Source organism: Phalaenopsis equestris, unplaced genomic scaffold, assembly GCF_001263595.1.
Source record: "Phalaenopsis equestris unplaced genomic scaffold, ASM126359v1 Scaffold000223, whole genome shotgun sequence".
NCBI lineage: Eukaryota > Viridiplantae > Streptophyta > Magnoliopsida > Asparagales > Orchidaceae > Phalaenopsis > Phalaenopsis equestris.
The window spans coordinates 2,121,050-2,136,515 of NW_018164665.1; the positions used below are offsets into that span (position 1 = coordinate 2,121,050).

Consider the following 15,466-nt stretch of genomic DNA (forward strand, 5'->3'; position numbering starts at 1 on the left):
TTGGGAATTTTAGCCAAATTTGGGTCCCAAGGGTAGTTAGGTAATTTGGAGGTGCCTCGGGGCAAAAGACCAAGTTAGGCATTTTACATAGAATTGGATAAATATCCATTCTAAATGAACCATGGATTAATATATTGTGAAGATATGGTGTACCCTAGTTCTAAGTCAACACCCAGGGTCAATCCTAAAGTCAAATAATCCTATAGGGACTCTTCTTGAATTCTCTTATAATGATCTTATCTACTAAATGCTAGAGGTTAAGATCATTATGTGGAATTTCAAGTTGAGTTAAAAGAAGAGTTTTGAATTTCTAATGGTAGGGGTACCTTTTCTAATTTTCTAAGACTAGTCAATAGGAAAGTCTTATGGCTAGACCTAGGCTACTAAAGAAGTTTCTAGACCTCAACCAAAAGTGAGGTCAACAGAGCCCCCTCATCATACTGAGTTTTTTTTTTCTAACTAGATTAGACAAACGTTCTCTTCAAAGTTTGATGCATGAACTACTTTATAAGCTAGCATTAAAAACACCCCTATTGGGGGACAAGAAATTTAAAAACAACTAGCAAATTTCCAAACATCATTCTTTAGTATGGTTGTAACTATATTTTCAAGAAAGTCATTGGTCCTTTTTGACCATGCACAATCTTGAGAAATGTAGAACATTTTCTAACATCTCATTGTGGAATTAATTGATCCTAGGGAGATTCATTATGACTTCTTTCATCACATGTTATAGTTATTAAGTAGAAGCTTTGACTAGCAGCCTCATATATGTCAAAAGTTCTTGGTAGATTTGATATGACTATGTCCATCACAGGTTAATGTCGTTGAGCTGATGCTCTAGTTATGCAACCTAGGATGAGTCTTGGGGTTCTATATGACCCATAGCTCATGCAACTCACGATTCCGACCTCAACGACTTGCTAATATCATCGTAGCTCACCACTACCACCTAGGTGACCAAATATGACCTGTGTGGATCACACTCGTGCAACTCCTGACTCTAGTCTTTGCTGCCTACTGGCGTCGTCACAACTCACAACTACAATCTACGTGACCAACTATAACTTAAGTGGCTTACAGCTCGTGCTGCACCTGACTCCGGTCTATAGCCTACAAATGTCATCATAATTTATCACTATGACCCCATGACCAATTATGACTTACGTGGCTCGCGGCTCCCGCAACTCCTTACTACGACCATTGTGGCCAACTGACACTCTCGAAGCAACAACTTATGACATACATAGCCAACTACTGCTACGACATTCAACTACAATATCTACGACAAACTGACACTACAATCATCATCTACAATATTCTTGGTTGGTTACTACTTTTGTGGCAATCAAAAATGATTTTAGTGGCCCATTATAGTTATTATTGCTAAATTATCACTCTATATTAACTTTATAACTATTCCTTAATTCTAGAGAAGAGTGGATCTGCTTACTCCCAATTATGTAGAGAATTATTTCAACTGACCACTCATGTTTTCTCACTTTCTATAATTTTCATATAAAATTAAGGTGTCTCCAATACTTTCGTTTTACATGTACATTGAATGTTCGTTGAACGCTAACATCTTAGGTTTTTTTTAAGAGCATGGTAGAGTGTAGTTCTAATAGTAAGAACACCAGTGAAACACGATACATCTATTTGTGACAGGAATGTCGTCGGACGTGCTTCGAATATAACAGTATTTTATATTGTTCTTTCTCTGAAGTTACTTTTAATTTTGATGGTCATTTCACTCACATTTATATGAGATGTCTACTTTGATTTTGTAACATTCAACCTGAATGTTTGATTTAAAGTATAAAATGTGCTAGTAAGAACAATTCATTATAAATAACAATATAGTATAGGGGTAGAAAAGTTATTTGTTTGGAAACAACTGCAACTCGACTATTTCGAAACTGTAGAAAACAAACACTGTTAGTTTATGTGCATTAGCTTCCTGCCACAGCTGTCGTGCAACATGCCTCAGACAGACACTTAAATTATTAGTCTACCATAGGGATGTAAACGAGTCGAACACGAGCTCATCTCGTGTTAAGCTAGTTAAAATATATCAATGTTCGTGTTTGACTCGTTTGCTTAGTGAGCCGAACACGAGCTGTACACGAACAAAATAGTTTTGACAACCCTAGTCATGCAATCGTGTGATGTTAAGTGTTGGGGCGAGATTTAAATCTTATTATTTATACTAAAATATCATTTAAATATACTTTAATATATTTTTATTTTTATTTTAATTAATATTTTTGATTGATTATAAAATTTTACAGCCTTTTAGTCAATTAAATCATCTAAAAGTGTTACACATCAATATTATATAAGAATTATGAGTGTCTAACTTAGGTGAACACCAAGAACCCCCCTTGTCAAGTCGACCGCCGCCGTCAAGGTTTTAAATATGTGCGTGTATGTTCTCCAGTTCGATCCTAAGAGTTACGTATGCGAAGCTCACTGGAGCAAGACAGACGGAACGTTCATGGAAGCTTCAGTCCCACGCACTCTCCTCAGTATAATAATATATCTTCGTCCTGAAAACGATGTTCAGAAGAAAAACAGAAAAAAGCATGTCTCAATCCTTGTCGCCATGGTCGCTCCACTACCCCCCTTCAAATGCCCACAATTTTTTTCCACCCCCAAAAACCCTGCTATTCTCAGGTTTCTCCAGCCATGGCTTCTCTCTCTGGCTCTTCCCTTGTTCGCCTCTCGTCTGGAAATGGAAGAAGGCGAGGCCACAGCTTCGGAGAAGCTCGTACTGCTCACCTCGAGAGCTCTGCTTCTTTTCCGAGCCGTCCGTATCGATGTCCGGCAGGAGGAGTCTGGACTAAGGTTCCTCGAGCCTCTGCTGAGGCTGCCGCGGTGGTTGAGGAGAAGGGTCAATGGGGGTTGAATGAGAAGGATGGAGTGAAGGGAAGGCCGCTGAGGTTAGGGATTGTGTGTGGTGGTCCTTCTGCAGAACGCGGGGTTTCGTTGAATTCTGCGAGGTCTGTTCTGGACCACGTTCAGGTGAGTATACATTGATTAAGGCTTTAGTAATTTGATAAGTTGCCATTCTTAAAAATTTCAACTTGATGAATAATGGGTGACTGCTAAAGGTCCACTGCTGGATTGATTGCTTTTGTTTTCTGCACCTGATTTCATTGATGAATACTAGAGTTTGAAGGTGGATAATGTAAATTGTGCTGCATTTAATTCTATATGTTTAATTTGTAAATACACCCTGCTGTTGGCTTCATATGGTTTTGGAAGATTTACATACATACACCAATGTATTCCTATGTATTTACATATCTAACTCCTAAACATTAGTTTTTACTTACATGCACCTCATCTATGCATTACTTACATACACCAATGGTGGTATTTTGATGTGATATGAAAGATTTGGGTGTTATGAATGTAAGAAAAGGTGAAATTTTGGTGTTAGATATGTAAACACATAGGAATTGGGTGGTATGCATGATTTTTATGGTTAGAAACAACATTCCATAGATGAGTGTGAAATGTTCTGTAAATGTATTTGTCACTTTTTATTCCTTCTCAATCTTTATGTTAGCTGAAATTTTTGCCACATGTAGAAAAATTTTATTGGAGAGTTAAAACACACATATTACCAATTAATAGTTATAAATAAAAAAGAGAACTAAAAAATGAGAAGTCAATTAATGATACTAATAATGAAAATGGATATAATAATAATAAATAAATTTTAATTTAAAATATCATTTATAAATATTATTGCTGAGACATATGTACAAGAAAGTTCCATCTTGATTGCATGCATGTTGGCAAAATGAGAAACCCTTATCTATGCTTAACTTTATGACTCTTTTGTAGGGAACACAAACCTTCCATAGTTTGCTTTAACTTTTCGAATTCACTAGAAATCTCAATCTCAATATTTTCTTAACAAGGAAAACCGATGGAAAACATTATAAAATCATCAATAATGATAAAATTTAGGGAATGTGGAATATGAAGGGCTTTCTTATGGCCCCAATAGATCACTATGGATACATGTTAAAGAGTCGTTGTTTCTTGAAGAAGTCTTATAAAATCGAAGGTAATCTACTTTTCATTAAGATAAACTTCATTTCATTCTATACTACCCTTCGTCGAAGGTGAGGTTAAATTTAGATCTCCATAAAAATCTATTGTGCACATTTGTCCTCATCTTGTTAAACATAAGAAGCGGCCATAAAGAAATTTGACCCTATGTGGGCAACATTAATTTTTGAGCTTAAGATGTTTTGAAGGAACCTCACATAACCTTTAATATTTATCAGATTTGCCCCTCAAAAAAGATTATTTTCATATGAGAATATGTATTTGGAATATCGATAGATTCATTTTATCTATAATGTTGAAGCATTAAAAAAATTGAATTTGTCTTTAATATGGTGATGCTTACAACTAAAATCAACAAACCACTTTTTATTAAAATGAACTACTGCAAAGGCTTCTATTCAGGAAGAATTCTCTAGAAAATCTTACCTAGTCTTATTCTTTTGAAGTGTCACTAATATTGACATTCTTATAATCGTTTTTATCCAACAATTTTTTTTTTTTATACAATCATGTTTAAACTCCACCCCATTTGGAAGAAATTCTCTTTCACTGCTGGCATCTATTTGGTTTCCTTTTCTTTTTAAATCATTTTCTTTCTTTTTGTTGAATAAACTTCTCCATCTCCAATAGGGATGTAACTCACCATTTATTGAGTCAAGAATTAGTGAGAGGAAAGAAGACTTTCAGTCTCCGCCAAGGATGAAAAATTAGTTCATTTTTAATAAAAATTTTTAGGAGAGCATGCTTCTTCTTGTCAGGAAAGATACATCTTATGTGATTCTCAAAACATGTTCTCCAAGGGACTATATGGTCGATTGCAAAAGAAGTGCATTGCATTCCTTTAGCTAGAATTTTGAAAAGCTAGGCATTCAGTCAAAAGAATTATAATAGTTTAAAATAAAAATGTATTTAGAATTCATTCCTTAGTTCATTTTCTGTGTATTTGGAATTCATTGGATTTGGGTGAATTCTAAATACACAACTATTTATAAAGTATTACTGTCGTTACTGCCGCGCACTGCTCTGACATCCAATAATTTATGTAAGATATCGCAAACTTTGAAATATTTTGTTTTTATTCTACATCAAAAAAAAAAAATACCAAGTCGTACGATTATTTTAAATTGAACTAAACAACTTCAAAGTATTCTAAAGATAATACATTAGCTATGCATTGCATTCATTTCACACTGCATTACTTTTTCAACAAGCCAAACACCCCTAATTCTAAAAGGGCAATGCACTTCTACAGTGATTTTTTAGCTTTTAAATGACATTCAAAGATAGAAATATCTCTTTAAGTAAGATTGTTATTTTCAATATCTAACAATTATCATAAGATTGGTATGCTCTGATAGGCTTTGTGAAGTTTGTAAGGAGAACTTCATCTTTGCATTTGAGGTTCTCAATGTTTGCAAATCCTTAATAGCTACAGGACATGTCATTGGAGTGGCCATTATTTTTTACAACAACCTCATACAATTTTCTACCAATGAGGTAAAACAGAATATAATAGTTGCAAATTGAGGAGCTCAATAATGAGATCAATAACTAAATCAACTAAATTTATCTTCGAGCTAATAGAGCAAATTTTCTTGTTCGCATTAAACTTTAAAGTACCAAACCCAATTATCATTCATATTGGGTCTAAGTTAATCTGAATACCTCAAAATCAACTTAAAATTGACACAATTATTAATTAAATTTTGTTTAGGCACGTTTGGGTCTAGTAAATTGGGTTAAACATTTCATATTTTGGTTAATTGGGCTGTGCTAATTCAATATATTGCATGATCCATATAATGACATTTAGATGGTCTAGTTTGGGTTAGGCTAGTTCGGGATAAATATTTGACCCATCTATCAATTGGGTTGGGGTTCGGGTCAATTATATTTGTGCCGGGTTAACTTTGGTTCAGACCCAAACTCGATTCGTTAATCTGAACTGACACTCTGAACTTAAAGTTTCCACCCACAAATAATGATAATCATTCTCATATGCCTGCTCCTATAAATTGAAGAACAACACACAAATGAATGGAAATAACTCAAACATCTACTAATAATATGAGGGGCTATGAGAAGTCACACTTTCCTTAATGTATCATTTTATGGAGTGGATAAACTTATTAAAGCACAATGTGTTTAAAAATGGCTTCAAGTGGCTTCAAGTGTTTTAAAAGACTACACCTTGGACATTAATGGTTATGTTTCATTTTATGCTCTTAAATTAATACACTTCATACAATGAACTAAGAAAATTTCTAAATATTTCTAATTCATGAACTTAAGAACGACTACAAAATAATTTCGACATTTCAAAACTAGATTTAAAAAATAACAATAAATTTATGCAATATGTTTGTTGGCCAAAACTTTCAGTTCAAAACATCAATTGGCAATCTTCCTAGAGTTTTCTTGTATGGTTAACTTGGATGTTGGAATGAGTAGGTTGCTTTGGAAACTACTTCAAATGATTATAAAAGATGAAGGTGGTGATCTTGGAGAACATGTTGTGGAGGACAATTATCGTTTTATTTTACCCTCAAAAGAATGAATATTGGGTTGTTGCTCTTCAAGGAAAGCAAGGACACGCCTCAAATTCTTTCTCACTTATTTACTCTATTTTCCCTTAAGATTTATATTTAGAAGACTATAGTACTTTCTACTCATTTTTTCTTAGTTAGAGCTTTGGCATTCATTGCTATGCAGTAAATCGTGATCTATGTCTTTGCATACCAGTATTTCTCACTCACTAAAATTAAATTAATGACTCAGGTCCTTTACAATAAGTTAGCTCAGATTGAGGCCCATTGTTAACTTGCGGATTAATTTGGGATAAATCGAATTCAAGTGTGGCAAAGTTGATGAATTTTGGGCCTGGTTGAAACATGAATCCATACTTTAGTCCCAGTGTCCATGATTTGTCTCTTTTCTTTGGATATGTTTTTATATGTGAGATTTTTATAATGCATTGACTGATCACATATATAAGCTGTGAATAAATATGATACCCCTTTAATAGGATGAAACTAAACTCTTAATCATCGTGATGTCTTTTGGTGCAATGGTTAAAATTTCATAAAAAAACTTCAGAGTTAAGCGTGTTCGTGTAGGAGCTCTCCTGAGATGGGTGACTTCTTGTGAACTTACACCGACAGGACAAAACCGTGAGACAATTAGGCCAAACAGACAATATATCGATGGGTAAGAGTTCATACTATTACAATAAAGTTTTGCATTGAGATTTAGGTTTACTTTGTATACCACCTTTACTTTTGGGTTTATTATCTTTTGCATAATTTTTTCTTATCATGCTGTAAACGAATTGTTATTTCATCAAAATTAATGTTCAAATGGTTTCTTTAAACCTTACCTATGTGTTTGTTTTCACCTCGGTCTTATTTTTGTTTTCACTAATGATTTTCATTGTAAGTTTTTATACGTGATATTTTCTCCATTTCCTTGATTAAACGCTCAGACAGGCCATTGAGATTAAGTTGGTGCAAAAAAACTTTGGCTTATTTTGCAAATTGTCTTTTCTTTTCTTTTTTCTTTTTTTTTGGGGTTTTATTTTTTATAGTTCTTCTACCTAAAGACAACAAAAATTCTCGCCATTATTTTTTTTTCACCTCAGGGAGAAGATGTGCAAGTTAGCTGCTACTACATTGATTGTGATTTCAATGCATATGCAATATCATCTGCACAGGTTAGCGTTTCTGCAAATTTTATTAACAAAATTTAATTTCAACTTGATATTTATGTTTCTATATATATTTCTAATGGGCAATAATTCTATTTTTATGATTTTTTTGGTCCCAACTTCTCATTCATGTTCCATGTGCGCCTTACTCTGCATTTTTGGGGTCTTTTTTCTCATTAATACTCCCATTTACATGCATACCATTCAATTCCTGTGTATTTACATATCTAACATCTAAACTTTAATTTTTGCATACATACCAATTATGCATGAAGAGGTGTATTTCAGTTTTTAAAAGTTAATATGGTGGTTTTTTATGTGATATTAAAGATTACCCATTAAAAAAATGGAACAACTAAAAAAAAAAAAAAAAAAGTTTAGGCGTTAGATATGTAAATACATAAGATTGTGTGGTATGTAAATGCCCCATCTTTTTTTGATGATGGTATTCTTTTCAGCATGATGTATCACCGCAGCATCTTTTTTTATTTCTGTATTCTTTTTAAAGTTCATATGTAGATCCCTACTTAACCCACAATATTCACTTGTTTGTAAAAATAATGTTTAATTGGACATAGTTTAGGAGTTTGATGGTTTACAATGCAATATCTATATTCTTTATGATCCATTTATTTTGATGGGCATTTTCATCTTTGACAGTTATACTCAAACACTCCTGCGGATTTTGATTTTAAGTTAGAAAGGTTTGTATTTCTACATAAAATTAGAATTTTTTTTGCATCTTTCTTTTTGTTTTTATGCTGTTCGCATCCAACTTAAATTTACACCGCACTTCTTGCAGCCTTGCTCATGCTTTTAGTTCTTTAACTGCATTTGCGGAACACCTTGCGATATCTGTAGATATAGTATTCCCTGTTATTCATGGCCGTTTTGGTGAGGATGGAGGCATTCAGGTTTGTCCTATGATTTAATACTGCTAGTTTGTTCTTGCATTTTTTTTTTATTCATTAGGAAATTTACATACATATCACACAATTCTCATGTATTGACATATCTGACACCCAGGGTTTGGTATTTACATTTGTAACAATTTGTATTATTCCTCTTTTAAAAGGGTAATAATGGTGGTATTTTTAATGTGGTGTTAAAAAGATCCAAGTGTTATGCATATAAATATGAGTGTTTAGGTGTTAGACATGCAAAGTCATATGAATTGTGAACTATGTATGTAAATGCACCTTATTTATTTTATTAGGGACATTTGGGATAATTTTTTTATTTTTGTTTTGTTTTGTTTATGCTTTTACTTAAATTGAAGTATTTTTGATAGGTTATAACAGGTTGAGTTATTTTTAAACACACGCAAAGCAACTTGTGAGCGTTTTGAGTGTTTTTAAAAATTAAATTAATTTGTTTTTAAGAACAAAAGTACGATACGAAAAGATGTTTTTGAAATAAAGCAAAAGAGAAAACAGAAAACTAAAAATAAAAATTGATCCCAAACAAGACCTTAGTTTTTCTATAACCCGGAGAACATAATCACTCGCTTTTTGTGTGGCTACAGATCTTCTTGACCACTTTTCAATGTCAACCTAACCTTTATCCCCAAAAAAAAAAATCATCATTATTTTGGAATGTCATATTGCTTGGAAAATCATTTTCTTTTCTCTATTGTATGGTTGCTTGCTTTTTTATTCTGCTTGGAAAAATTTCAGGAGCTATTGGAGAAAGCGAATGTTCCATTTATTGGTACCCCCTCAGCCGAATGTCGTCAAGCATTTGACAAGGTAGCCCTTCATTCTCTCTCTTTGATGTTTTTTTCTCAAAAAGCTATTTTTTGGCATTCAAAAAGATTACTTTTTGTGTTCAACAAGTGATCGACGAAGCGGTAATCTTCATAATATTTCATTTATTGACTCTTGAGTATCTGTTATGCAAGAAAATTCAATTTCAATATTACTTTGATACATGATCCATTATTCATAGGCTTATATCATTAAGTTGAAATCCTGATTTAAACATAAACTCTTTCTGTAGTCAATTTGCAAACTTCTATAGTTAGCCAATATCTTTTTCTCTGTTTTCTTGCATTTCTTCAAAATTTAAAATTTTTCTTGTTACTATTTTCTTTAGCTAACCTGTAAAGCCTGAAACTGGTTGACTGATTCGCTAATCCTTGATTGTTAATTGGGACATAGCGTACAATTCTTATGTATTTACATATCTCACATCTAAACTATCACATTTACATACGTAATATTTTGGCATTTAAACCTCTCCATGAAATGTGTATTTCAATTTTAAAAAATGGTAATAGTGTTGTTTTTTAATGTGATATTAAAGATTTCAGTGGCGTGTGTGTAAATATAAAAGTTTATGTGTGAGATATGCAAATACATTTGCTTTGCAACTTTATCATTAAGCCACAGTGGCGTCTAATGATGAACTCTTAAACCCTCTCTACAGTACAATGCTTCGGTTGAGCTCAAGAAAAAGGGATTTGTCACAATACCAAGCTTTCTGATACAGGTGTGAACCAGAGAAATTTTTGCTAGATTATTATTATTATGTTTTTCATTAAGTATTTTGTAAGATTTTCAATCATTTCTCTATGCCATTTATGTCTCCGTTCTATCAATTCTTCAAAACATCCATCTGCATTTCTTTATTGAAATAAGCCTTCTGGTATTGTAAATTTGAAGGTGCGTTTACATACATACCTCCTAATTCTTATGTATTTACATATCTAACACCTAAACTTTGAATTTTACATTTATTCCACCTAAATCTTTCATACACATAAAAGGCCATTATTTTAGCTTTTAAGAAGTGAAATACACCTTTTTTTTTGTTTTGTTAAGGACCTTAAGGTGGAAGTATGTAAAAATTGAAGTCTATTTGTTAGTTATGTAAATGCGTAAGTATTAAGTGGTATGCATGCGAATCTTCCAAATTTGAAGTGCATTAGACACGAAAGAGTAAATATGTTCAACTAAAAGCCGGCTTATTTTGATCTGGCTTTTCATCTCTTTTCATAAATTCATATCAGATTGAAGTTAGAACCTCATTTCTGCCACATTATGTGCAGCACATTTTTCTTCTCTTTGCCAACTATGAGAATATATCATGACACTTTTTCTCATTTGTATCTCTGCTGTGTTTTTTTGGATTGTTAATCTCCATGCATTCAATAACATTAAATATTATACTAAAAATGATAATACTTCATGACGAGAATGATAAACAAGATTGAGTCAATATGGTCTATAATATAAGAAGGAAATTCAATATTTTGAACCAGATCCTTTGTAAATGGAACAATGTTGATAGGTTTTGAATTAACAGATTAATTCTCTGATGATTGTCGTATTGATAGTGAATTTTAACATGAGAGGTTTATTTTCAAAATTAAGTCTCAAAATCTATTTTTGAGACTCAAATGATATATATTATAAGCTTGATCATTTACAAACAAGATAGAAAGTTAACATTGTTTAAATCAAGCAGTCAAATTAAATTCTCGATTTGGCCAAGTTTATAGAAAATTTAAATTCGAGCATTCTATTTTGAAATTAAACTTTAAATTTTATCCTAAAATAATTAATTATTATAATTCTTGAACTCGTTCATCTGTGAGCAAGATAGAGTTGATTAGATTCAAATCGATTGATCAAATACAATCAAAATCTCAATGATGGTCGTGTTGATAGAAAATTTTAATCAAATGAGATAATTTCACCAAATTTATTAAGTTCTGATAAGTGTTAAGAATTGATAAAATCCTATAAATTCATAAAATGTTATAAAATATTAAAATAAATTCATTAAAAAGAAAAACAAAAATCTATCCACTGTCCATATTTCTTCGTCGAGGGCAACAAATTTATGATTGGCCTCAGTTCGCATGAAGCTAGTATCATTAAGTATACCACTGCATTTTCTTTTAAATCAACTAATGCTATTAATGACTTGTGTCCTCGGTCTGCGTTGCTTGACTAGTTGACTCAACAAAAAGTGGTTATGACTCGAGTGCTCTAAATCATTAAATTACAATCATGGTTGTAGACCATATGCTTCTCCAATTACTATTATTTGAGACATAGATCATACGGTATATTTGATAGGACATAAAATTCTTTGTTATATGAGATTGATTTAAATTAGTCTGTTTAGATAAACATCCATCCCAGGTCTATAACATCTCCTTGGACGAAGCAATCTGTGGCTGTTGACAAGGATCTTTTAGTCAGGTCAAACCGATTTCTCCTCGAATTAAGTAGATTAGGGTCTTTGATAACCCAGGATGATGGAACTATAAGATCTTGACCGGATTTGTCATCATTTTCCTAATAATATGCCTTTAATCTTTTAGTGATAAACTTTTACAGTTTAAAATTCAATCAAATTTTATAATATAAAATCATAAATTGTTGCTACAATATGCTAAGTAATCAACATTCTAAAGACTAGCCTTAATTGAAAATGATTTCACTTTATTGGGATGGGTAATTAATGATATAGGCTTGCGCCTATGGGAAAATTCAAACCTCAAATCAAGAAGTCCTCATTAAATGGGTAGTGTCTCATATACAATTTCATCTAACTTTTGAAAGTTTGACCCGAAACCTCAAGCAAACTCTCTTTCGTTTGTTATTGTTTTTTGAGAGCGGTCAGGGCAACAAATTTTTTGAGCTACAGATGTCTGGTGACTTCATTGAATCTCTAGCTCATCATGTGGAGTAAAAAGTTCATCCATCAAAGGCTACGATTAATATTTGTATCTTCTTTCGAGTTTGGAATTTGTTGATGATGGGATCCCCTGAACGATTCTCTAGGGTGTCGACTATCATATATTTCATTATTGGGCTCTTTTTTGGGAACCCATTTTTTATGGATATTTCTAGGACGGAACTCCAGGAGCGCAGACCAAATGTCATGACTTTTCTTTCTCTTTTGTTTTCAGCTTCATGAGGCTTAGGTATTCGTATTTGTTTAGCTTTTCATCAGGACTTTTTGACTGTGGATTATTGGACTGCCCCAATGTTCATCAAACGGGACTTGGTCAATTTTATTTTTAGTTACCATAGAAGATGACAAATTGATGGTTATAGACCTGAACTAAAGTCTTTCATATTTCCTTTTTATTAATCATATTTCTTTTGCGACTTATAGGATCCTATGCACATATGCAGTCAAGGATTCAGATTTCTTCTTCTTTTCGATAAGAGAATGTTGTCGTTGGCTCTTGAAGGACTACTTTTTATCGTTCGTATGGCTATTACTATTTACCCGTTTCAAATTTTCAACTTGATTATGAACGAGAATACTTGCTTTCGGCATTACAGTTTGTCCATTAACAAGTTACTCAGGTAACAAACGTTGAACCCTCAATTCAACATTCTTCCTTCTTTTTCTTCTTTACAACTTTCTTCCATATGTGGAAGCTTCTACATCATGGCTTCCAAGTACGAAAGGCTTAGCTGGTAGAGTGTAGGCATTGGCAAGTTTCAGACAAATCTTCTGCTCAATGATAGCCCTCTTCGAAGTTGAGGCGTCAATAGGAGTCAATCTCTCAAAGACTGGACTCTCTTTCAAGGAACCACGACATAGAAAGAGCAATAAATCTTGGTCCATGCACAGGTCGGGGGCACAACATATAGGTGTTGTAATGTAGCAAGGCCTCACAGGATGACATATAGTACGCATGTTGTGGATAGGTACAACGACTATTGCAGCTTTAGTTCTAACTGATATACAATGGTGGCTCCATCATTTCTAATTTCGATTACTGCATCAGCGAATATTGGTGTCACATCTAAACTGATACACAGTGAACAGGGTATTCTGAAGATCCATCCTTGCATAAATGAAAGATTGGGATAGTACTGGTACTAAATATTTCATGTCACACTTTCAAAATGTAACAATGAACGCATAATAACATAATAAAAGATCAGATTTTAAATAGTAATTGCAAAAAATTAGAACCCTAGCAAAATAGAATTTGAAATTTTGGATTTTAATATTATTATCATCTTGCTGCTACTATATATTGAGTAATCAATGTCTTCATGATTAGCCTTAATTAAAAGTGCTCTCCCATTATCGAGAGCAGTAATTAACCATAGGATCTTGCACTTAAGAAACCTCAAACCCTAAATTTAAAAAGTTCTCACAAAATGAGCGTGAAATCTCTAGATAGTGTCTTATCTATAATGTCATTTGCCTTTTAAAAATTTGACCCAGAACCTCAACTAAACTCTCATTCATTTTTGGGAGGGGTTGGAGTATAAATTTGAAATGCGTTACACACGTAAGAGTAATTACGTTCAACTGGAGGCCTGCTTATTTTGTTCAGCCTTTTGATCTCTATTCATAAATTTAGGTCAGATTTGAAGTTAGAACCACAAATTTCTGACATACTATGTGCAGTACATTTTTCTTCTTTCTACCAAGCATGAGAATATATCAAGACACATTTTCTCATTTGTTTTCTGTACTGTGCTTTTTTGGATATATGTTGTGATAAACTATGCAATTGTTTAACGTAATTTCTAGCTTGTTATTTTTGTAACTATGTTTGTAACTATTTTTAAGTTTAGTTTTCTATAGAGTAAAGTTTCAAAATGGTGCCCTAACTACTTTTATAGTATCATTTTAATCCAAGTGTCCACAAAAGTTTCAGATTAGTCCCCATGCTCTTTTAATATGAGTTGAAATAGTTTCGAGGGAGAGCTATTTTAGTCCCCATTAAAATTCTGTGGACTAAATTGACTTATCATAGATTGGGACTAAAATAGCCCACTGCAAACAGTTAGCATATCATTTTGACTCTTTTCTCGTATTCTACATTTTCAGGCCATTTCTTTTAAAATTCATTCTGCTATCTTTTCAACTATGTGATGCTTTGAAGTATGAGTTTTGATAGTTTCATTAGCAATGAACAACATTAAAAACAATTTCATTTTTTCAGTTAAATGCCGTTTGCATTAATTAGTTTATGTTCATTCTTCATGCAAATATGCCCAAATTACATCAGTTTTATAGCTTATCAGAGTGAAAGCAGAGCAAGTTTGTGCGAAGAAATTATAAATATTAGTTTATGTTCATTCTTCATGCAAATATGCCCAAATTACATCAGTTTTATAGCTTATCAGAGTGAAAGCAGAGCAAGTTTGTGCGAAGAAATTATAAATATCTTTGTTTTCATTTCTATCTATTATGTCTGCTCAAACTGTCACTAATGTATAAGTTCTCTAATTTGGCTGGTTACTGATTTTTAAGGCAAATCATTCTGACAAGAGTGAACTGGCAAAATGGTTTGATCAACATCAATTGGATAAGGATTCAGGGAAAGTTGTGGTAAGTGCGACATTATGTTTGGAAGATTTACATACATACCACTCAATTTCTATGTGTTTACTTATCTATCACCTAAACTTCAATTTTTACATGCATACCACCTTACATATGCATTAAAAGCTTAGGTGTTAGATATGTAAATAAATGGGAATTGGGTGGTATGTATGTAAATGCCCCATTATATGCTTTTGTTCTTCATTTCATGCAGAAAAAAAAGTATCTAATCTAACTACAATTGCTTTCCATGGGCTCGCAGGTTAAGCCAACGAGGGCTGGATCGAGTATAGGTGTTTCAGTAACTTATGGAGTCGATGATTCTTATTTAAAATCTATGGATCTTATTTCAGAGGTAGC

The 15,466-nt window shown here is 32.8% G+C and overlaps 1 protein-coding gene across 3 annotated transcripts in view; it reads left to right on the forward strand.

The window, feature by feature from the left end:
* Positions 1-2,437: 2,437 nt before the first annotated feature.
* The window catches only part of LOC110023213 (D-alanine--D-alanine ligase), a 49,258-nt gene continuing 36,229 nt past the window's right edge, over positions 2,438-15,466 (forward strand). For all 3 annotated transcript variants that reach the window (XM_020722517.1, XM_020722519.1, XM_020722518.1), the window contains exons 1-8: positions 2,438-3,024; positions 7,724-7,795; positions 8,450-8,493; positions 8,592-8,703; positions 9,466-9,537; positions 10,217-10,279; positions 15,035-15,112; positions 15,369-15,461. In XM_020722517.1, the coding sequence (XP_020578176.1) occupies positions 2,632-3,024; positions 7,724-7,795; positions 8,450-8,493; positions 8,592-8,703; positions 9,466-9,537; positions 10,217-10,279; positions 15,035-15,112; positions 15,369-15,461 (927 nt within the window). In that variant the 5' untranslated portion in view covers positions 2,438-2,631. The remainder of the gene's footprint in view (positions 3,025-7,723; positions 7,796-8,449; positions 8,494-8,591; positions 8,704-9,465; positions 9,538-10,216; positions 10,280-15,034; positions 15,113-15,368; positions 15,462-15,466) is intronic.